This window comes from Oryctolagus cuniculus, chromosome 7 (genome assembly GCF_051225735.1).
Source record: "Oryctolagus cuniculus isolate XC-2025 breed Fujian yellow rabbit chromosome 7, ASM5122573v1, whole genome shotgun sequence".
NCBI lineage: Eukaryota > Metazoa > Chordata > Mammalia > Lagomorpha > Leporidae > Oryctolagus > Oryctolagus cuniculus.
Genome location: NC_142873.1, coordinates 122,941,254 through 122,965,569, shown reverse-complemented (window position 1 = coordinate 122,965,569; position 24,316 = coordinate 122,941,254). Strand labels below are relative to the sequence as shown.

The 24,316-nt window shown below is 40.3% G+C and overlaps 1 protein-coding gene across 1 annotated transcript in view; it reads right to left on the bottom strand.

Annotated features, from left to right (window-relative positions):
• The window catches only part of FAF1 (Fas associated factor 1), a 468,145-nt gene that overhangs the window by 176,698 nt on the left and 267,131 nt on the right, over nucleotides 1–24,316 (bottom strand). The window contains exon 9 of the mRNA XM_051857780.3: nucleotides 14,332–14,427. Within this exon, the coding sequence (XP_051713740.1) occupies nucleotides 14,332–14,427 (96 nt within the window). The remainder of the gene's footprint in view (nucleotides 1–14,331; nucleotides 14,428–24,316) is intronic.

Here is a 24,316-nt window from a genome sequence, read left to right as displayed (position 1 = left end):
TTCTGATCCAGCTCTCTGCTAATAAGCCTGGAAAAGCAGTGGAAGATGCTCCAAGACCTTGCACCACCTGTGAGACCCGGAAGAAGCTCCTGGTTCTTGGCTTTGAATAGGCCAGGCCCTGGCCCTGGCAGCCATTTGGGGGAGTGAACCAGCAGATAGAAGATATCTCTCTCTCTCTCACTCTCTTTCTGCCTCTCTGCCTTTTGAATAAATAAATAAATCTTAAAAAGATTAAGGAATAAATAGCTATGGTACATAACAAGAAAAATAACAATATCAAAGACAACTAATTTAAATTCAGAAGAGGTGGAGTTCAAGAATCTACTGTGCTCTGAAGAACTCCTGGCAAATGTCTTCATACTGCAAGAGTAGAGTATGAGCAATGCTGACCCACGAAGTGTTGTGAACATTTAAAGATATGACATAGTATGGTATCTGACAAAAGCTATAAACTGAATTTAATAGTTAGATTCAATTTTAGTCAGATAAGAAGCCAATTAGAATGACTTAAGTGAATAGAAGATGAAGGAGAATCATCTGGTGTAGATCATTCAAAGAAGCTTGGCTGTGTGTGTGCGTGGTGGGGGTGGTGATGGAGTTGTAGCTTGAGGGGGAGCCAGGTTTGAAGGAGTATTTTTCATGATGATAAGATCTGAACATGTTTTTAGGATGAAGAGGAACTAGATTAGGAACTAGGAGGGGATAAAAATGCAAGACTGTATTTATCAGTTCACTATTGTGACAAAGGCAAGTAGCAGTGGAATCAAGATAATGAATTGGCAGAAGATAAACTCTTAACAGCAAAAAAAAAAAAAAGAAAAGAAAAGAAAAGAAAAGAAAAAAAAACAAAGAACTTCTCAACTAACAAATTAGGGCAACAAATTTAACATGAATATAAAAATAATGTTGTGAATATTTAAACAGGCAAACTTCATAAAAATCTCAATGTATCAGATCAACTGGTACGGTTTCAAAGAAGCATTAAACCAACGAATGAAATAAATAAATATATATATTTTTGGGGGGTTGGTTCAATGATGAGCATTAACATGAGGAAGGAGATGGATATTGGGAAGAATATATTAAGTTCAGTTTTGCAAAGAGTAAACCTGAGTGGTCATTTCAACAGAGCTGTTTAGAAGGCATTCAGCTTGCTACATTAATGGCATCCTCTTGCCTCTTCCTTACCAACCTACAACAGTCTCGACAAATTTCAAAAGCAAAATACAGATTTTGGCGATTACCTGCATTTGATTTCCTTTTTTTTGTTTGTTTAATTATAAGTTTCTTTATGGTAAGAATTTGCTTTGTTCACAGCAATATTCCCAGCATTTAGACCTGAACATGGCATACAGCATGTAATCAAAATTTACTGGGGCCACATTCTACTGCTTTCCCAGGCCATAGTAGAGAGCTGGATCGGAAGTGGGGTAGCTGAGTCTCAAACCAGTGCCCATATAGGATGCCGGCACTTCAGGCCAAGGCATTAACCCCTGAGCCACAGCGCCGACTCCTGACTAAAGGTTTTTATTGCTATAAACTTGGCTACTTAAAGTGCTTTTGTTGTACCAAGTTTTTTAATTTGCTGTTTATATTTTCATTTACCTCAAGATATTTTAAAATTTTAATTTCTTCTTTGATCTACTAGTTTGTTTGTTTGTTTATTTTGTTTGTTTTTTTTGTTTGTTTTTTTTTACAGGCAGAGTGGACAGTGAGAGAGAGAAAGGTCTTCCTTTGCCGTTGGCTCATCCTCCAATGGCCGCCGCGGCTGGCACGCTGCGGCCGGCACACCGCGCTGATCCGATGGCAGGAGCCAGGTACTTCTCCTGGTCTCCCATGCGGGTGCAGGGCCCAAGGACTTGGGCCATCCTCCACTGCACTCCCGGGCCACAGCAGAGAGCTGGCCTGGAAAAGAGGCAACCGGGACAGAATCCGGTGCCACGACCGGGACTAGAACCCGGTGTGCCAGCGCTGGAATGGTGGAGAATTAGCCTAGTGAGCCGCGGCGCCGGCCTGATCTACGTTTTTCAGGAGCACACTGATTTGCAATTTTACTTCTGTTATTGACTTTTAGTTTCATATCCATGGTTAGAAAAAATGCTTGATATGATTTCAATTTTCTCAGCCATTTTATGACTTTTTTGTGGCCTAACATATAACCTATTCTGGGAAGCATTCTGTACACATATACTTCAGAAGAATGTGTATTTTGCTGCTGATGTGTTAAATGTTCTCCAAATATATTTTAAGTTTACTGGGTCTACAATGGAACAGAATTGAAACACCAGAAATCAACCGAAACATCTACAGCCAACTTACATTTGATCAAGGATCTAAAACCAATTCCTGGAGCAAGGACAGTCTATTCAATAAATGGTGCTGGGAAAACTGGATTTCCACGTGCAGAAGCATGAAGCAAGACCCCTACCTTACACCTTACACAAAAATCCACTCAACATGGATTAAAGACCTAAATCTACGACCTGACACCATCAAGTTACTAGAGAACATTGGAGAAACCCTTCAAGATATTGGCACAGGCAAAGAGTTTCTGGAAAAGACCCGGGAGGCACAGGCAGTCAAAGCCAAAATCAACTATTGGGATTGCATCAAATTGAGAAGTTTCTGTACTGCAAAAGAAACAGGAGAGTGAAGAGACAACCGACAGAATGGGAAAAAATATTTGCAAACTATGCAACAGATAAAGGGTTAATAACCAGAATCTACAAAGAGATCAAGAAACTCCACAAAAACAAAACAACCCAATTAAGAGATGGGCCAAGGACCTCAATAGACATTTTTCAAAAGAGGAAATCCAAAGGGCCAACAGACACATGAAAAAATGTTCAAGGTCATTAGCAATCAGGGAAATGCAAATCAAAACCACAATGAGGTTTCACCTCACCCTGGTTAGAATGGCTCACATACAGAAATCTACCAACAACAGATGCTGGAGAGGATGTGGGGAAAAAGGGACACTAACCCACTGTTGGTGGGAATGCAAACTGGTCAAGCCACTATGGAAGTCAGTCTGGAGATTCCTCAGATACCTGAAGATAACCCTACCATTCGACCCAGCCATCCCACTCCTTGGAATTTACCCAAAGGAATTTAAATTGGCAAACAAAAAAGCGGTCTGCAGCCTAATGTTTATTGCAGCACAATTCACAATAGCCAAGACCTGGAACCAACCTAAATGCCCATCAACGGTAGACTGGATAAAGAAACTATGGGATATGTACTCTTTAGAATACTATACTGCAGTAAGAAACAATGAAATCCAGTCATTTGCAACAAAATGGAGGAATCTGGAACACATCATGCTGAGTGAAATAAGCCAGTTCCAAAGGGACAAATATCATATGTTCTCTCTGATCGGTGACAACTGACTGAACACCAAAAAGGAAACCTGTTGAAGTGAAATGGACACTAGGAGAAATGGTGACTTGATCAGCATAGCCCTGACTGTTAATGAACAACTTAATACATTATCCCTCTTAGTATTTTTTTTTTTGTCTGTTCTACTTAATATGACTGGTTTAATTCTGTAATTAATACACAGTTATTTCTTAAGTGTTGAAATTTAACTGAAATGTGATCCCTGTTAAACATAAGAGTGGGAATAAGAGAGGGAAGAGATGTATAATTTGGGACATGCTCAAGCTGATTTGCCCCAAATGGTAGAGTTAGAAACATACCAGGGGATTCCAATTCAATCCCATCAAGGTGGCATGTACCAATGCCATCTCACTAGTCCAAGTGATCAATTTCAGTTCACAATAGATCATAATGAAAGGACTAAGAGTCAAAGGGAGCACATAAACAAGTCTAGTACCTGCTAACACTAACCGATAGAATAAATAAAGGGGAGAGTGATCCAACATGGGAAGCGAGATACACAGCAGACTCATAGAATGGCAGATGTCCTAAATAGCACTCTCGTCTCAGAATCAGCCCTAAAGGCATGCGGATCTGGCTGAAAAGCCCATGAGAGTATTTCAGGCATGGAAAGCCAGGACACTCTGGCAAAAAAACAAAACAAAACAAAACAAAACCAACCTAAATGAAAGATCTCTGTGAGTGAGATCCCAGTGGAAAGAACAGGTCTTCAAGAAGGAGGTACCTTTCTCTGAAGGGAGGAGAGAACTTCCACTTTGACTATGACCTTGTCTAAATAAGAGTCGGAGAACTCAAAAGGCTTCCATAGCCTTGGAAACTAATGACTGGAGCATAGGGAGATTACTGATGCCATAAACAGGAGTGTCAATTTGTAAAGTCAACAACAGGAGTCACTGTGCACTTACTCTTCATGTAGGATCTTTGTCCTTAATGTGCTGTACATTGAGATTTAATGCTATAATGAGTACTCAAACAGTATATTTCACTTTGTGTTTCTATGTGGGTGCAATCTGTTGAAATCTTTACTTAATGTATACTAAACTGATCTTCTGTATATATAGAAAATTGAAAATGAATCGACATGAATGGAAGGGGAGAGAGAGCGGGAAAGGGGAGGGTTGCGGTTGGGAGGGAAGTCATGGGGGGGGAGGGGGAAGCCAATGTAGTCCATAAGCTGTACTTTGGAAATCTATATTCATTAAATAAAAGTTAAAAAAAAAAAGAGCTATTAGTCCAACAACAACAAAAAAGTTTACTGGGTCTAGAACAGTTCAAATTCAATGTTTCTTTATTGATTCTCTGCCAGGTTTATCTATTCATTGCTATAAGTAGCATATTATACATATATTTATGTATTTAGGTATTTGGATGTTGGGTACATATATATATTTACAATTATTATATCCTCTAGATGAACCAACCCGTATTATTATATAATGTTTACCTTTGTCTCCTTCTACAGTTTTTGACTTAAAGTCTATTTCCTCTTCTACATGCCCAGCTATCCCTACTTTCTTTTGATTTCCATGCATGTAGAATTTTTTTTTTCATCCCTTCACTTTCAGCCTAGGTGTGTCCTTAACGAAGTCAGTCTCCTGTAGGCAGCATGTATTTGGAACTCTCTTTGAAAAATGCATTCACAAGCACTGTATATCTTTATTACTTCATTTATATGGAAGGTAATAATTGATAGGAAAGGACATTCCATTTTGAATTTTATTTATTTATTTATTTTTTGGACAGGCAGAGTGGATAGTGAGAGAGAGAGACAGAGAGAAAGGTCTTCCTTTTTGCCGTTGGTTCACCCTCCAATGGCCGCTGTGGCTGGCGCGCTGTGGCCGGCGCATCACATTGATCCGAAGCCAGGAGCCAGGTGCTTCTCCTGGTCTCCCATGTGGGTGCAGGGTCCTAGGACCTGGGCCATCCTCGACTGCACTCCCGGGCTACAGCAGAGAGCTGGGCTGGAAGAGGGGCAACTGGGACAGAATCCGGCACCCCGACCGGGACTAGAACCAGGTGTCCTGGCGCCACAGGCGGAGGATTAGCCAACTGAGCTGTGGTGCCAGCCTCCATTATGAATTGTTTTGTACAGTCTTTGTTCCTTTATTCATCTCTTCCTGTTTTATTTTATGATTTGATGATTTTCTGCAGTAGCCTGCTTTAGTTCCTTTGTTTTTATCTCCTGTGTTATCTAGGACAGGTTTGTTTTTGTGGTTATCATGAGTCTTACATAAAACATCTTATACTTAAGACAGGTTATTTTAGGTTGATAATTTAATTTTGACTGCATACAAAAAGTTGACATTTTAATCCTGTCTCCATATTTTATGTTGTTGAAGTCATAACTCATGAAATTTCATGTTGAATATTTATAAACAAATTACTGGAGTTATAATTGTTTTTCACAGTTTTGCCTTTTAATTCCCATATGGGAAGTATAACTAATTTCTATACCACCATTACAATGTTAACAGTATTCAGAATTTGGCCGGTGCCACAGTTCAATAGGCTAATCCTCTGCCTGTGGCGCCGGCACCCCAGGTTCTAGTCCCGGTCGGGGTGCCGGATTCTGTCCTGGTTGCTCCTCTTCCAGTCCAGCTCTCTGCTGTGGTCCGGGAGTGCAGTGGAGGATGGCCCAGGTCCTTGTGCCCTGCACCCGCATAGGAGACCAGGAGGAAGCACCTGGCTCCTGGCTTTGGATCAGCGCGCCAGCCGCAGCCGCCATTTGGGGGTGAACCAACGGAAAAAGGAAGACCTTTCTCTCTCTCTCTCTCTCACTGTCCACTCTGCCTGTCAAAAAAAATAAATAAATAAAAAGTATTCAGAATTTGATTGGGTAGTTACTTGTACTAGAGTTTTACACTTTTTTATGTTTTAATGTTACTAAGTAGCATAATGATCCATAGCAGTAGAGGAACCCTCTTCTGCTTTTCCTGTGAGGTAGATCTAGTGCTTATGAACATCCTCAGCTTTTGTTTATCTGGGAAAGTTTATCTTTCTCATTTCAAAGGACAGCTTTGATGGGTCTCAAGTATTCTTGGTTGACTACTTTTTTTCATTCTTTCAGTTCTTTGAACATATCATTCCGATCTCTGCTGGTCTGCAAGGTTTCTGCTGAGAAATCAACCAGTAACAATAGTAAGACTTCCTTATAAATGATATGCTTCTTTTCTCTTGCTGTTTTCAGAATGCTTTCTTTTTTTGGAAATATGGTTATAATGTGTTTTGGTGAACTCTTCTTTGGGTTGAAATCTCTGAGCTTCCTAAACTTGGATGTTCATATCTTTGCGCAGATTCGGAAAAAGTTTTCAAAGATTATTTCTTCAAGTAAGCCGTCTGTCCCTTTCTATTCTCATTCTCGACATCCTACTCTGCAAATATTGCCCCCATAATGGAGTTCCACAAATCTTGAAGACTTTCTTCAATAATTTCATTCTCTTTATTTTTCTCCTCAATGACTAAATGATTTCAAGTCACTGAAATCATTGACTTATTCAATTATTCATTTACGCTTTCTCCTGCCACATCTAGTCTTTAGATGAATCCCTCTATTCCATGTTTTAGCTCAGTAATTCTATTCTTAAGATCCAAAATTTTTGTTTTCCAATTTCATTTTCATTGCTTAGCTTCTTGTACATTGTGTTCCTGATTTTCTTAAAATTTTTATGTGTGTTGCCTTATAACTGCTAACATTCATTAAGACAGTTATTTTGAACTCTTTATCAGTAATTTGTGTAATTTCAATTTTTCGGAGTCAATTATTACAAGTTTGTGTTTCTGCATCGGTGTCATTATTTCTCTGATTCTCCATGATCCTGGTATTCCAAGAATGATGTTCGGGCATTTAAAGAGTGTTCCAGACTTTATAGACTGACTTGAGAAAGATCTTCACTTGTGGGAGAAGTCGGGGGTAGGAAGGAAGGGAAGCATGTTGTCGCATTCTGTGGTTCTGAGTCTAAAGTTGTGAGGCACTAAGTGTGATGGTAAATGGTGGCTGCAGATCTGTAGAGGGAGACCACTGAATCTCTTTGTCTCCAGAAGCTGGAGTCCGTGATACTGGTATTGACATGGTTCTTGTTGGCAAGAGTTGTGAAAAATCTAGAGGCTGTAAGTGCTACTGCAGTCCTCAGCCTGTGCTTGTGTGTCCAACAGCTAATGGCCAGAGCTGACAGTGATGGAGGCCAGAACCAGTGGTGTGTACATGCTCCACAGCAGAGGTGGGCTGCAGGCATCTTCACACATAGGTGTGAGGGCTGGGAATTCAGGCAGGGAGTGGGGCTGAGTGCAGGAATACATAGGACAGAGGGGGCTGGAAGCTGTTGCAATTATGGTGGTGATGGCAGGAACTGGAAGGCAGGGAGAACTGTTTATTCATGAACAACTGTGGGAGCCAGGGCTTGCAGTATGCAATAGCCCAGCTGCAGGTGTCAGTCCTGGTCATATGTGATAGTGGGTAAAAGTATGTGATGGGGACTATCTGTGAGCACACATACAACAGTTGTACTGTGACCTTCAGCCAAAGCATCTGTGGAGGTAGCAAAAAGGGTAGCTCTGGGCAGGATGGATTCTGGCTGAGTCACACAGAGAATGTGAAGCCTGCTTGATTGGGATCCTGACCTCAGGCAAGACCTGCTCACTTGGCTCTGGGGCTAAGAGAGAACTGGTGGGTCAAACACCCAGAGCCAAGTATGCTAGGCTGGGAGTTCTAGGACAGGGCAGAACACTTTGTCTATTTTTTATTTGGTTGCCTTTGCCTTTGGTATCATACATAGTCCAGAAATCGCTGCCAAATTCAATGTTATAAAACTTTTCCCTATGTTTTCGTCTAACAATTGTATTGTTTTGTGTCTTACATTTAGGTCTTTGATCCAGTTTGCTTTCTTTTATAGGTTAGGTAAGGATTCAACTTCATTTTTTTGCATATGGATATCCAGTGTTCCAGCATCATTTGTTGAAAAGATGGTTCTTTTTCCTTTGCATCATTGTCAAAAGTCATTTTATCATATAACCAGAGTTCATTTCTGGGTTCTCTATTCTATTCAATTTGGTCTATATGTCTATTCATGCCTGTGTTATGCCATTATCACATAATTTTAATTGTTGTGACTTGGTAATAGGTTTTGAAAAGAGGAGGTATCAGTCCTGCTATTCTCTTCTTTTTCAGAAGTGCTTTGGCTATTTGAGGTCCCTTGAGATTTCATATGAATCACAAAAAGTTTTTTCACTTGGGGCTGGTGCTGCGGTGCAGCAAGTTAAAGCTACAGCCTGAAGGGTAGGCATCCCATATAGGCAATGCTTTGCGTTGTGGCTACTATGCTTCCAATCCAGCTCCCTGTTAATGTACTTGTGGAAGACAACGTAGGATAGTCGAAGTCCTTGGGCCCTTGTACCATGTGGGAGACCTAGAAGTAGCTCCTGGTTCCTGACTGTGGCTATTAGGGAGTGAACTAGTAGATGGAAGATTGATCTCTCTCTGTCTCTCCTTCTCTCTCTCTGTTAACTCTACCTTTCAAATAAATAAATAAATCTTAAAAAATTTTTTTCAGTTGTGCAAAAGACACTGGGATTTTGACAGGGATTGCCATGAATCTGTAGATTGCTTTGGGCAGTATGGACATTTTAAGATAAATCTCTTCACCCATGAATATGGAATGTATTTCTATTTATTTGTCTTCTTTAACTTCTTTCAGCTATGTTTTATAGTTTTCATTGTATAAGCCTTTCATTTCTTTGGCTAACTTAGCTCCTAAGTATTTTATTCTATTTGATGCTATTATAAATGGAATTATTCAGATTGAATGGAGTTATTCATCAACAGCAATGTATAGAAATGGAATGATTTTTGTTTGTTGACTTTTATCTGGTGATTTTGCTAAATTCATTTTTTTAATTCTAAATAATTTACTCCTGGAATTTTTAGGGTTTTCTATACACAAAAGCATATCATCTGTGAGCACAGATAATTTCACTTCTTCCTTTCCAATTTGGATACTTTTTATTTGTTTTTCTAGTGTTACTGTCCTGACTAGAACTTCCAGTACTATGTTGAATAGAAGTGGTGAAAGCAAACATCTCTGCCTTGTTCCTACTCTAAGAGGTAAAATCTTCAGTCTTTCACCACTGAACATGATAGCCACTGTGGGTAATTCATAACTATATTGAAGTAGTTCCCTAATATTCCTAGTTTGTTGACTGTTTTTATCATGAACATATTGTTCAAATGCCTTTTCTGCACCATTTGAGATGTTCTTACATTGTTTTTCCTTCATTCTGTTAATGTGGTATATTACATTATGATCTCTTGCTTGTTATTAGTACAACAGACTCCCACCTGATTTCTCTGTCATCAGATTTCTTTAAAATCTAGTTTCTGGGCCGGTGCCATGGTTCACTAGGCTAATCCTCCACCTGCGGCGCCAGCACACTGGGTTCTAGTCCCAACTGGGATGCCAGATTCTGTCCCTGTTGCTCCTCTTTCAGTCCAGCTCTCTGCTGTGGCCCAGGAGTGCAGTAGAGGATGGCCCAGGTCCTTGGGCCCTGCACCCGTGTGGGAGACCAGGAGGAAGCACCTGGCTCCTGGCTTCGGATCAGCACAGCGCACCGGCCGCAATGTGCCGGCCGTAGTGGACCTTTGGGAGGTGAACCAATGGAAAAAGGAAGACCTTTCTCTCTGTGTCTGTCTGTCTGTCTGTCTGTCTCTCTCTCTCTCTCTCTCATTTCTGCATAGCAATTAGAACACTATTCTCTAAAATGTGTATGAGGGGGGAGATCATTCTCCACTTAAAAGTCTATGGATCGGGACCAACACTGTGGTATAGTGGGTAAAGCCACAGCCTGCAGTGCTGGCATCCCATATGGGCACTGGATGGAGTTCCAGCTGCTCCACTTCTGATCCAGCTCTCTGCTATGGCCTGAGAAGCAGTAGAAAATGGCCCAAGTCCTTGGGCCCTTGAACTCTTGTGGGAGACCCAGAAGAAGCTTCTGGCTCCTGGCTTCAGATCAGCACAGCTCTGGCCACTGCAGCCATCAGGGGAGTGAACCAGCAGATAGAAGACCTCTCTTTCTCTCTGCCTCTCTGTAGCTCTGCCTTTCAAATAAATCTTAAAAAAAAAAAAAAAGGGTTTATGGATCCCCAAAGTACAAGTTCTCAAAAACCTGTTCTCTTAACATATCTTTCACTCCTTTGTCTCCCATTTTATTCTGCACCAATATCAAACTGCATTTATCTCCTTCCATACACAACATCCAGATCATACTATTTGTTCTGAATGGAATATGATTCCTGGGATTCTTTATTTGGCTGACAGTGACTCATTCTTCACAATTCAATTTGGACTTCAACATCTCTAGTCTTTTTAAAATACACTTATTCACAAATATTTATTCTATGTCTGGTACACATCGCACATTATGCTAGGCATTAGGGCTATGCAGGCAGATAATGCAAAAAGGTTCTTCAATGAAAATGTTTTTGAAATTTACCCCTACCCCATCTGTTCCCCTAACATCTCATGTTTACCTCAATTTTTTTCTCATTAATCATATATATGAAAATATAAATTAATCTTACCATCACATACTGAGCATTTAATAAATGTTTCTATAACCAAATCTATAAACTAATCTTCTAACATTAACTACATTTTGGGTTTGAGGGGGGGAAGAGTTATATGTTCCGATTGCCCTTTGGCTTCCTTCTCCTTCTCCTGCACTGTCACTCCTGCATTGTCAACTGAGCTTTGGACCAAAGGCCAGGGTCTACTGGGCCCCTGCACAGTCTCACTCAAGCAACTGAGAAAAGGAGGCAGAGGTACTCCATAGAATCAGAACTGTTGGGTGGGAGTTGGCATTGTGGCATCGTGGGTAGAGCTGCTGCCTGCAACCCCAGCATCCCATATGGGCGCCAGTTCAGTTGTTTCCAAGCTGTTCAACTTCCAATTCAGCTCTCTGCTAATGTGCCTGGGACAGCACTGGAGTGTGGCCAAGTGCTTGGGCCCCTACACATGTGTGTCAGACCGAGAAGAAGCTCCTGGTTCTTTCTTTCTTTCTTTCTTCTTCTTCTTTTTTTTTTTTTAGGAAAACTTTTATTTAATTAATATAAATTTCAAAAGCACAACTTTAGGATTATACCAGTCCCCCCCCCCATAACCACCCTCCCACCCGCAAACCATCCCACTTCCTACTCCCTCTCCCATACCATTCTTCATTAAGATTCATTTTTAATTATCTTTATATACAGAAGATCAACTTAGTATATACTAAGTAAAGATTTCAACAGTTTTCACTGTGTCACACTGACATACCAAGTATAAAGTACTGCTTGAAGCCTATTTTTACCGTTAATTCTCATAGTACAACACATTAAGGACAGAGATCCTACATGGGGAGTAAGTGCACAGTGACTCCTGTTGTTGATTTAACAAGTGACACTCTTATTTATGACATCAGTAATCAACCAAGGCTGTTGTCATAAGCTGCCAAGGCTATGGAAGCCTCTTGAGTTCACAAACTCCGACCTTATTTAGACAAGGCCATAATCAAAGTGGAAGTTCTTTCCTCCCTTCAGAGAAAGGTACCTCCTTTTTGGATGGCCTGTCCTTTCCACTGGGATCTCACTCACAGAGATCTTTCAATTAGGACATTTTTTTTGTCACAGTGTCTTAGCATTCCATGCCTGAGAAACTCTCATGGGCTTTTTAGAAGCTCCTAGTTCTGGCCTAGCCCAGTCTAAGCTACTGTGGCCATTTGGGGAGTGAACCACCAGATTGAAGACCTCTCCTTCTGTTTCTCCCTCTTTTTCTGTACCTCTGTCTTTCAAATAAATAAATCTTAAAAAAAAAAAAAAAAAAGGAACCACTGGGTAGTAGCTAGAAGGACATAAATTTCAGCTTAAGCCATTCAACAATGGAACTTGTTGCCTACAGTGGGCAGAACCATATCACTGGAGAGAAAACATCAGCATATTTTGGGGGCATTCTGGTGCTAATATTTGATATCTACCATAAGATCAAATAGATGTTTAATTGAATACAAGATGGAGGTGAGTATAAATATAAGTTGGGCCAAAAGATCTCAAAAATCCCTTCCAGCTTTGTAATTCTTTGATAACATAAAAACTAAGTCACAGCTTCTCTCTCTGTCTTACCAACCACCTGGAGGGACTCATTTTAGAATTAGAGAAAGAAAGAATATTAATAGATTCATCTCAGATAACCAGATGTTAGGATACTATTGAAGCTGTGACTGTTGCAGCTTGGCAAAGCCTCCTTACCCCACTCTAAACACAAAAACTGCTTCCCACTTTATGGCATTTACTTCTCTCTGTTAAAGGGACTGCTGAAATAACACATAAAATAGTGAGGAAGAGGAATAAATAAATGAAGTAAAGCAGTTACCTGTCACCTCTCAGGGCACAGAGTAATTAAGTTTTGGTTAGAGCAAGTTGGCTACATTTTAACATTACTGGAATTATCCATAAAAAGTTGAGGTAGTAGACTTACATACATTGCCATTATAAATACACTCAAGCATTACAAAGAAATGTCTCATTAGACTATTTCTGGCAATTTCTGCTAAGCAGTGAAACTCAATATTATTTTCACAAAGATTAGTGAGATACAGTGTTGGAAAAACAGTGTGAGCTTTAAAGGAAATTAATTTTTGGAGACTAAGTATAGCACAGTACAGTAATACAATAATACTTCAAATGGTTCATGGAAAATGGAATTAAAAACATTTGTTTTAATGCAAAAAATTTTGAATTTTGAAGGCCATGCATTGTACTTTCATAATACAGTACTTTCCGTGAACTTTTTGAAAATCTCACATATTTGCAGCTGGGAAAAAAGACTGCTTCTCTGAGATTTCTAGAAAATGTAAAAAATTAAAGCGGCAAATTCTCATTTTCATAGATGATCACAGAATGGAACTTCACTTAGACAGCTCTGTATCTCTTTCACATATTTAAGTGATAGAAATATTTTGAGGATGCCCTGTGGCACTTCATTAATGAGTATCCAAACATATTAGTTTAAATAAAAATAAGCAATTACATTTTAGATAGAATGCAAGTGGAAAAAAGTTTTATTAGACTAGCACAAACTTTTGAATACTTCAATTACACTCTCTTCTACAAAACTCAGGTGTAAATGATGTTTTTCTGTGGTATATAGTATGACCTTTGTTGGATACACTTTTAAAGATGTAGTGATGGCTAGAACATACGAAGAACCCAAATACACACTTGTTAGATGAGCAAGTTGTAAAAGTCCATGTTCTCTTTCACATTTTCTTATAGTCAAGGTCAGAGGCAGGCATGAAATACTACTGGCAGCCATGGAACAGAATTATGTTACTGCTTTTTAACATCCTTCAGGTCCACATACCCACAGCATATACACAAACACGTTCAATCTCATTAGCTCCCCACTCTTTGTTTCTACAGCATCTTGTGCACATTACTGTCACTGTGTCTTTCCATTATACCATCATCAGCTTACTGAACTATCACCCTTGACTCTGAGCATCTTGGTATGGCTTCAGTGTGTTACTAATCTTTGTTTTCTAATAACAAGCACAAGACCTAGTTCATAGAAGTGTTCCGAACAAATATGTTAAAGAACTTCCAGGATCAATCCTAATAAATGTACTCATCTACAGTCAGCAGATACAAAAAACCTTGTGTTGATGTGCCAGTTCTAAGGAAAAATCATTTCAAAGAATCTACCTGAATCTTTTCTGTTGAAATACAGAACTAGTACATTACCAATAACATTGCACAAATAATTTCTCCCTTCAAGAATTTAACAAGATTTTATTCACGCTACATCAACTTTATCAATTAAATGCTGTGATAGATAAAAAAGAATAGAAGTAGGCAGGTGGGTGGAGGATAGTCAGTGTGTTCAGTGAAAAGCTGGAAAATGGGCTTACCTCTTCGGAATGTTCCCGGGTCTGTGACGGTGAAGATCTTCTTCCTACTGTAAGTCGATGGCAGGGATAAGACAGCCCTGATTCTGCAAGACACATCTGTAAAAAGCAGAATCCACAATTTGTAAATAAAAAATGTATCCATGCTTTACAACATTATTTTGCCTTTCTGGTATTCTCTATTATTTTTATTTTTAGTTTTTTGACAGCCAGAGTGGACAGTGAGAGAGAGAGACAGAGAGAAAGGTCTTCCTTTGCCGTTGGTTCACCCTCCAATGGCTGCCGCAGCCGGCGCGCTGCGGCCAGCGCACCGCGCTGATCCAATGGCAGGAGCCAGGTACTTATCCTAGTCTCCCATGTGGGTGTAGGGCCCAAGGACTTGGGTCATCCTCCACTGCACTCCTGGGCCACAGCAGAGAGCTGGCCTGGAAGAGGGGCAACCAGGACAGAATCCGGCGCCCCGACCGGGACTAGAACCCGGTGTGCCGGCACCGCAAGGCGGAGGATCACTAGAGCCGCGGTGCCGGCCATTCTCTATTATTTTTAAAGCTAGATTAGAATGTTAACACTAGGGGCATTATATTATCAGAAAGTGTATTGCAACATATAGGATGTTACGAGAGCCAAGATCAATTTTCACATTAAATGATAGACAGGGGCTCCAGGAAATTGTAAAGCACTGAAAATAAACAAAACATAAACATTTTTGAGCCAATGTGTGACTGATACTTTTCTGATTAGTAGAACGAATACCTCAGTTCCTTAACTCCTAAAGCATTAAGGGTATCTGGAAAAGGTGGCTTTTCCGTGCTTAAGTTTCAGCATAAAATAAGGATTTTTTAAAAATTATTTATTTCATTGAAAGAGAGAATTCTTCCATCTGCTGGTTCACTCTCCAAATGCCCGCAATAGCCGAGGATGGACCCTATTTCATCTGGGCCTTCCATGTCAGTGCAGAGGCCCAAGCATTTGGACCTTCTTCCACTACCTTCCCAGACGTATTAGCAGGGAGCTGGACTGGAAGTGAAGCAGCCATGACCTGAATCAAACAGACTTCCATTTCCAACATCCAACAAAATGAAGAGTAAGAAATCTTCTTAGAACAAAACAAATAGATTTCTGAATAAAATATTTTGGAATGCAGGGTTGTGTTGATAAGAAACTAGGGGAAATCTACAGCTATCAAAAATGAATGAAAGTGAATCTGATGCCAGCTGCTGCGGGGGGAGAGGCACCTATTGATCCTTGAAATATTAGTTTCCTGGGGCTGCCATAACAAAATACCACAAATTCAGTGCCGTAAACAATAGCAATGCTCGTGTCTCACAGTTCTGGAGGCGCCAAGTCTGAATCAAGGTGTCTATAGAGTTAGTTCCTTCTGAGGGCTGTAAAGGGACTCTGTTCCTTTCCTGTTTCCTACTTCTGATAACCCCAGGCATTCAGGGTCTTGAGGGTGGTATTCCCTCTGTGTTTTCAGGTACTCTTTCTTCTATGTGCCTCTGTCTCTGTCCAAATTTCCCTTTGGATAAGGACATCAGTCCTATTGGATTAGGGCCCACATTAACACCCTCTTCTTAACTATATAAAAGCAAAAACCCTCTTTCCAAATAGTCACATTCACATGTACTAGGGATTACAACTTCAACATCAACTCATAATGTCTGCTGAACTATAGTTTTAATTTTTAAGGGACTCAGAGGGATAAAAGCCAAAGTTTAGGGCCATTACAAGGCAGGAAGACTGACAGAAGCCTAAAGGGGAATTCTAAAGGAAACAAGTGAATTTAAATATTCAAATATTGGGCCAGCATAGTGGGTAAAGCCACCACCTGCAGTGCCAGCATCCCATGAGGGCTCTCTTAATCATTATATAGTGCCCTTCTATGTCTCTTTTAACAGTTTTTGTGTTAAAGTCTATTTTGTCTGATATTAAGATGGCTATGCCAGCTCCTTTTTGGGTTCTGTTAGCATGGAATATCTTTTTCCAAACTTTCACTTTCAGTCTGCATGCACCTTTGTTGGAAATGTGTTTCTTGTAAGCATCAAATAGATGGGTTTTGTTTTTTAATCCATTCAGCCAGTCTGTTTTTTTTTTTTTTTTTTAACAGGCAGAGTGGACAGTGAGAGAGAAAGAGACAGAGAGAAAAGCTCTTCCTTTTTTTGCCGTTGGTTCACCCTCCAATGGCCACGGTGGCCAGCGCTCTGCGGCCGGTGCATCGCGCTGATCCGAAGCCAGTGGCCAGGTGCTTCTCCTGGTCTCCCATGTGGGTGCAGGGCCCAAGCACTTGGGCCATCCTCCACTGCACTCCCGGGCCACAGCAGAGAGCTAGCCTGGAAGAGGGGCAACCAGGACAGAATCCGGCGCCCTGACCGGGACTAGAACCCAGTGTGCCAGTGCCGTAAGGCGGAGGATTAGCCTAGTGAGCCACGGCGCCGGCCAGTCTGTGCCTTTTAACTGGAGAGTTGAGGCCATTTATATTCAATGTGACTACTGATAAGTAGTGACTTCATCCTGCCATTTTCCAAAGATATTTATAATTTATATTTTGAACTTCCTTTGATCTTTTACTGAGAGATTTTCTTTCTGTACCCTCTTTCATATTGATGACCATGTTTCTATGTTTTTGTGTGTAACACATCCTTAAGCATGTTTTGCAGAGATGGACGAGTGGCGACAAATTCTTTCAATTTCTGTTTGTTATGAAAGTTCTTTATTTGACCTTCATTCAAATGAGAGCTTTGCAGGGATTTTTTTCTGGGATCTTCTGGGATGACAGTTTTTTTCTCTTATGACTTGGGCTATTTCTTGCCATTCTCTCCTAGCCTTCAGGTTTTCTGATCAGAAGACTGCAGTGAGTCTAATTGGAGATCCTCTGAAAATAATCTGGTCTTTCTCTGTTGCACATTTTAGAATCTCCTCTTTATGTTTCACTGTGGTAAGATTGATTACAATGTGTTTTGGCGAGGATCTTTTCTGATAATGTCTATTGGGAGTTCTGTGTGCTTCCTGTACTTGGAGGTCTTTTTCTTTTTCCAAACTGGGGAAGTTTTCTGCTAGTATTTCACTAAAAAGGCCTTCTAATCCTTTTTCTCTTTCCATGCCTTCAAGAACTCCTAGAACTCGAATGTTGTGTTGTTTTTTTTTTTAAAATAGTTTCATGTAGATTTCGAATTAGATTTCTAATTTCCTATTCTTGTCTTTGGATTCCCTGTATACTTTCCTGTGCTCTGTCTTCTAAGTCTGATATTCTATCTTCTGAATGATTCTGTTTTTAAGACTCTCAACTGCAATTTTATTTGTTCTATTGAATTCCTCATTTCATTTTAATTGCTCTTTAATACCTCAATTTCATGTTCTATTGAATTCTTCATTTCATTTTGATTCCTCCTTAAAATTTCAATTTCAGGAGATTTTATTTCATGTACTGAATGGATTTCAGTAGTTCAAGCATTTGCTTTTATTACTTCTATGTAATCCAGCTCATCGTCTACATAATCTAGTATTGATGAGTCGTGTTCTTTTGGGAGTGTCATGTTTCTTCCTTATTCTTGTTTCTTGGATTGTTGTGTTTGTGATTCTGCATTTGTGGAGATGCCTGTTGGTTTCTTCTACTATGACTCTGTAGATAAGTGGACTGTCTGCTTACAGTGAATCTCTAGAGGCTTGTAGTGGGTGTGGCCAGCGAGCTTTGTTCAGTTCTCCAGGGTTAAAGGCATGCCTAAGGTGACACACCCAGGTTTGGCATGGTGAATCTTCTCTCTCTTTTTTTTAATCTGAAGGGAGGTATATTCTGCTCAGTTGACTCTTCTCAATGGAGACCAGTGCCTGAGCACTAGCCCCAATGGGTGTAATATTCGTCTGCTCTCAACTTTTATTTCTTGAAAGTACATTTAAAAATTTTATATGTTCATTATGATCTCATGGAGATTAAGTGTTTAATGGTGGCTACCAAAGACTGCTTGATTAATGTGGAATAAGTTATATTTAAATAAACGTTCTGAAGTTTTACTGCACAGTAGGCTAACTACAGATAAGAATGTATTGCAAATTTCCCTATAGAAAAAAATCATGGGGTGAATATTTGGTTTAGATGCCAACTGGGATACAAATATCTGATATGGGAGAGTGAGTCTGGGGTCAACTCCTGACTTTCTATCTTTTTTATTGTTTTTCTTTTTATTTATTATTTATTTGAAAAGGCAGAGTTACACAGATAGAGGCAGAGAGAAAGCATGATTCTCCATCAGCTGGTTCACTTCCCAAATGGCTGCAAGAGCTGTGACTGGGCCAAGAGAAAGCCAGGAACCTAGAACTACATCCTAGTCTCCTACATGGGTGGCAGAGACCCAAGTACTTTGGATCATCACCTCCTGCCTTCTTGGGAGCATTAGCAGGGAGCTGGATAGGAAGCAGAACACCCGGGACTTGAACCAGAGTTCTAATGGGATGCTGATGGTGCAGGTGGTGGTTTAATCCACTGGGTCCCAATGCCAGTCCTCTGGCTCCATTTCTGATTCTAGCTTCCTATTAATACAGATACTCGGAGGCAGCACGTGATGGTTAAAATACTTGGATCCTGGCCACCCTGGACTGATCTTCTGTATATAAAGATAACTGAAAATTAATCTTGATGTGAATCGAATGGGAGAGGGAGCAGGAGATGGGAGGGAAGTTATGGGGGGGAAAAGCCACTGTAATCCAAAAGCTGTACTTTGGAAATTTATATTTATTAAATAAAAGTTAAAAAAAAATAAGCGTTTAAACACTAAGATAGGAGCGTGTATGTTTTTACCATAAGGACATGTAAAACGTTTGAGGAAATAAATACCTTTAACATAATTGGACATTATACAATGTATATATGTATTGGAACATCACATACTACCCCAAAGAAAAAACACTGTATCACCATTAATGATAACTTTAGGGAATACCTGTATTACAGTGCATATTATGCAAAGTACTTTAAGTAGTAAATGGAGAAATGAAAATAGAAGGTGGGCTTATTTTGGTGTAAAAGATTTTTATATCCATTTTTTTCATAATCTGTATTTTCCACAAACTTTCTGAAGACCCCTTGTATATAGTACATTCTGTACTAGGCTTTTTATTCCAACATTATTTTAACAATTAGTATATTTGCATGATGTTTGTAATGATGTCATGCGTCTAAACAGAAGAATTAAAACAATTATCAAATATCAAAAGGGGCCAGGTGGCACAGCACTTAAGATGCCAACTGAGATAGTCCAGTCCTGGCTATGCTTCTCATTCCAGCTTCTAGTTAATGCATACCTTGGGAGGCTGTTGGTATTGGCTCAAATACATGGGTTCCTACACAGATGTGGGAGACATGCATTGAGTTTGAGGTTCCTAGTTTTGGCCAAACCCAGGTCTGACTTTTGTTGGCATTTGGGCAGTGAACTTGCAGATGGATCTCTTTTTCTCTGATTTTCAAATACAAAAATAAATAAATACTTAATAAGAAATTTTAAAATAGCTTAATCCACTGTGCCCCAATGTCAGCCCATTTTTACTCGATCATATTCAGCATTACAGCTATCACAGCAAGCTCAATTTATTTCATTTCAGTATAAATAAACAATATTAAGTTATATAAGAATCACAGGATAAACTTTGAGCCATGCTACTGTCATAATATTTTTCATTTGAAAAAACTCCTTATCCCCTACTCTGAAATCCTCTGCTAGTAAAATAGTAAATGTCATGGACAATCAGAGGCAAAGCAGTATAATGAAAAGAGATCTGTATAGAAGCCAAAAACTTCAACTCAAGTGCTACTTCACCTCACATCTTGGAAAATAATTTTACATTTCCAGTCCAGAGTTTCCTAATTTATAAACTGATGTTAATAATTCTGCTTTGACCACCTTACTGAAAAAGGAACACTTAAAGACAGTTACATTGAAACAATCCAGTGTCTGTGTGTCTGAAGATCCCCTGGAAGGAACAATTACTCAGAAAGAAATTTCAAGAAGTTAGGGCATGGGTCAGCATTGTGGTATAGTGGTTAAGTCGTGGCCCGCAAGGCAAGCATCCCGCATGAGTGCTGGTTCAAGTCCAAGCTGCTCCACTTCAAATCCAGCTCCTGGCTAATGTGCCAGAAGATGGCCCAAGTTCCTGGGGTGTGTCTGTCTGTCTGTCTGTCTCTCTCCATTTCGCTAACTCTGTCCTTCAAATAAATAAAACATAAAAAAGAAAAAAAAGTTAAGGCTCAAGTATTTTGCTTGGGACTCATTACTTAAATGTACACAAAGGATAAAAAATAGAGTTGAGATTCCAACCTGGCTAAATTATTCAAGTGCCCAATGATTATGTACAAAGTCACTTAGAAATTCTGCACTTTGTGTACTGTAGTCTTCCCTCCCTCCTTCCCTTCCTTTGTTTAGCAGGGAGCTAGATCAAAACCAGAGCAGTGCTCTCTCCTCCACATGGACACAGGACAAGCAGAGCAGAACTACTGAAAGTAAATAATTAGAAGACGGAAGCTTCACAGAAACTGAAGAAAAGAAAGAACAAAATTAGCCTTCACTTATCATACTTATGGGCATTTCCAAAACACAGAGACCCCAGAAGGGATGAAACAATTGGCTCATGTTCCTTTTCCTTTGAGAAAGACTGAGTCAAAGAAAGGGGCAACAATCACGACAAAACCATCCCTGCATGGAAACCTTAAGCCAGAGGGGGGCCCCAAGATGGTGATATAGCAACAAGTTAATGCAAGTCACATAGAGTAAAATAAATAGTTAAAAAGGAGAGAAGATACATGCTGGAGATAGAGCAGAGGCTGGTAGCAGACCCCAGCAGACCAGGTTTGATAGGAAATTGCCATTCTACAGAGCTGCAAATAGCAGCATGAGGGGGAGCTTGGCAAACTGCTTGTGAGGTTCCACACAGGACAAAACAGAAGGTATGGAGGAACAGAGAGGTTGGGCACCCCCCCACCCCGCCCATCTCCATTTCTCCCCACCCCCCAACCAGACCTGCAACCTACCGAATTAAGCCATGAAGACAGAAATCCTAAACAGACTCATTACCAACATGGAAATTAAACCAGTAATAAAAACCCTCCCAACAAAGAAAAGCCCAGAACCAGATGGCTTCACTGCTTAATTCTGCAAGATATTTAAAGAAGAATTAACTCCAATTCTTCTCACATTATTCAAAATAATTGAAAGGGAGGAACCCTCCCAAATTTTTTCTATGAAGCCAGCATCATCGTAATTCCTAAACCCAGAAAAGATGCAACAGAGAAAGAGAACTACAGACTAATTTTCCTGATGAATATAAACACAAAAATTCTCAAGAAAATTCTGGGCAATCTAATTCAACAATACATCAGAAAAGTCATTCACCCAGACCAAGTGGGAATTATCCTGGGTATGTGGGTATGGTTCAACATTCAAATCAATCAAAAAAAAATCAACAATCAATCAATCAATCAATAAATCAAGCAATGTGATACACCACATTAACAAACTTTAGAAGAAAAACCATATGATTATTTCAATAGATTCAGAGAAAGGATTTGATAAAATACAACACCCTTTCATGATGAAAACTCTAAGCAAATTGGGTTTAGAAGGAATATTCCTCGACAAAATCAAGGCAATTTATGACAAAACCACAGTCAGTGTCATATTGAATAGGGAAAAGTTGGAAGCATTCCCACTGAGATTCAGAACCAGACAAGGATGCCCACTTTCACAGATCTAGAAAAAATGATACTGAAATTCATCTGGAAACACAAGGGACCTCAAAAAGCTAAAGCAATGTTATATAACAAAAGCCGGAGGCATCACAATACCATATGTCAAGACATATATACAATGGCCGGCGCCGCAGCTCACTTGGCTAATCCTCTGCCTGCGGCGCCAGCACCCAGGGTTCTAGTCCCGGTTGGGGCGCCGGATTCTGTCCCGGTTGCTTCTCTTCCAGGCCAGCTCTCTGCTGTGGCCCGGGAGTGCAGTGGAGGATGGTCCAAGTGCTTGGGCCCTGCACCCGCATGGGAGACCAGGAGGAAGTGTCTGGCTCCTGGCATCGGATCAGCGTAGCACCAGCCACAGTGGCCACTTGGGGGGTGAACCAACAGAAAAAGGAAGACCTGTCTCTCTGTCTCTCTCTCTCTCTCACTGACTAACTCTGCCTGTTTTTTTTTTTTTTTTTTAAAGACACATATACAAGGCAGATATAATCAAAACAGGCTGGTAATTTTACAAAAACAGATAGATAGACGAATGTAACAGAACAGAACCGCTAGAAGTCAACCCAACCATCTACAACCAACTTAGATTTGACCAAGGAGCTAAAACAAATCCCTAGAGCAAGGGCAGTCTGTTCAACAAATGGTGCTGGGAAAATTGGAAATCCACATGCTGAAGCTGAAGCAGGACCTTTACCTTACATCTTACACAAATGACCTGAGAGCTTAGAGAGCTTTGGACCTTAGAGAGTTTTGGAGAAACTCTGTAAGACACTGGCACAGGCCGGCACTGCGGCTCACTAGGCTAATCCTTCGGCTGCCGCGTCGGCACCCCGGGTTCAATTGCTTGGGCCCTGCACCCGCATGGGAGACCAGGAGGAAGCACCTGGCTCCTAGCTTCAGATCGGTGCAGCGTGCCAGCCGCAGCACATCAGCCGTAGCGGCCATTTGTGGGGAGAACCAAAGGAAGGAAGACCTTTCTCTCTGTCTCACTCTCTCACTCTGCCTGTTAAAAAAAAAAAAAAAAAAAAAAAGACACTGGCACAGGCAAAGAGTTCCTGGAAAAGATCACAAAGGCACAGGCAATAAAATCCAAAATTAACAAATGGGATTATATCACATTGAGAAGCTACTGTACTGTAAAAGAACCACTCAGGAAAGTAAAGTAGCAACTGACAGAATGGGACATATTATTTGCAAACAATTAACACTCTTACGTTTGACGTCAATGATTACATATGAGCCTGCCTCAATCCTGGCCATTGAGATCATTTGGGGATTTAACTCGTGTATAGAAGATCTCTGTCTCTCTCTGCCTCTCTGTAATTTTGCCTTTTAAATAAATAATAAACCTAAAAGAGAGACAGAAAGAGAGAGAATGAAACTTCTAATCCAGTTTCTTGTGAATGGCCTAGTGAAAGTAGTAGAAGATAGCTCAAGTACTTTGGCCCCTGTAACCCATGTGGGAGACCTGGATGAATCTCCAGGCTCCTGGCTTTGGTGGCCATTTGGAGAGTGAACCAATGGTTGGAATATGTCACTCTCTGTCTTTCCCTCTCTGAGTAACTCTTTCAAATAAACCTTTTTTCCTTTAAAAAAGAAAACTGTCATGGAATATGATGAATATACATCTATAGAGCAAAAAAGAAAAAGAAAAAAAAGAAACAAATTAAAAAAAAAACCTGTTCTAATGATTAAGTATTAGATTAATGCTGTCCACACAAGGTAGGGATAAGGATAAGCGACCACGGGTAAAGCAATAATAAAATGCTGAGCAGACAACAGATGCTCAAGATTTTCTTATTATTCTATTAATGAGTACTTACCCTTAGGTCCAGTAAGAACATGTTATGCTGATTTAAAAGGTGCTGAGGAGCTGACATGATTGCATAATGCGTTAAGCTGCTGCTTGCCATGCTGACATTACATATGTGCAACATTTCATGTAGTGGCTGGTCCACTTCCCATCCAGCTCTCTGCTGATGTGCCTAAGAAAGCAGCAGACGAAGGCCCAAGTACTTGGGCCCCTGAACTCACATGGAAGACCCAGTTGATGCTTGCTTCACCCTGGCCCAGTTCTGACCATTGTGGACATCTCAGGAGTGAACCTGCAGATGGAAGCTCTCTCTGTCTCTCCCTCTCTCTAGCTCTTTCAAATAAAATAAACAAGCCTTAAAAAAAAAATTGGGAGCACACAGGGTCAGCTTTGTGGTGGCTCCATTTCCAATCCAGATCCCTGTTAAGGTGCCTGGGAAATCAGCAGAA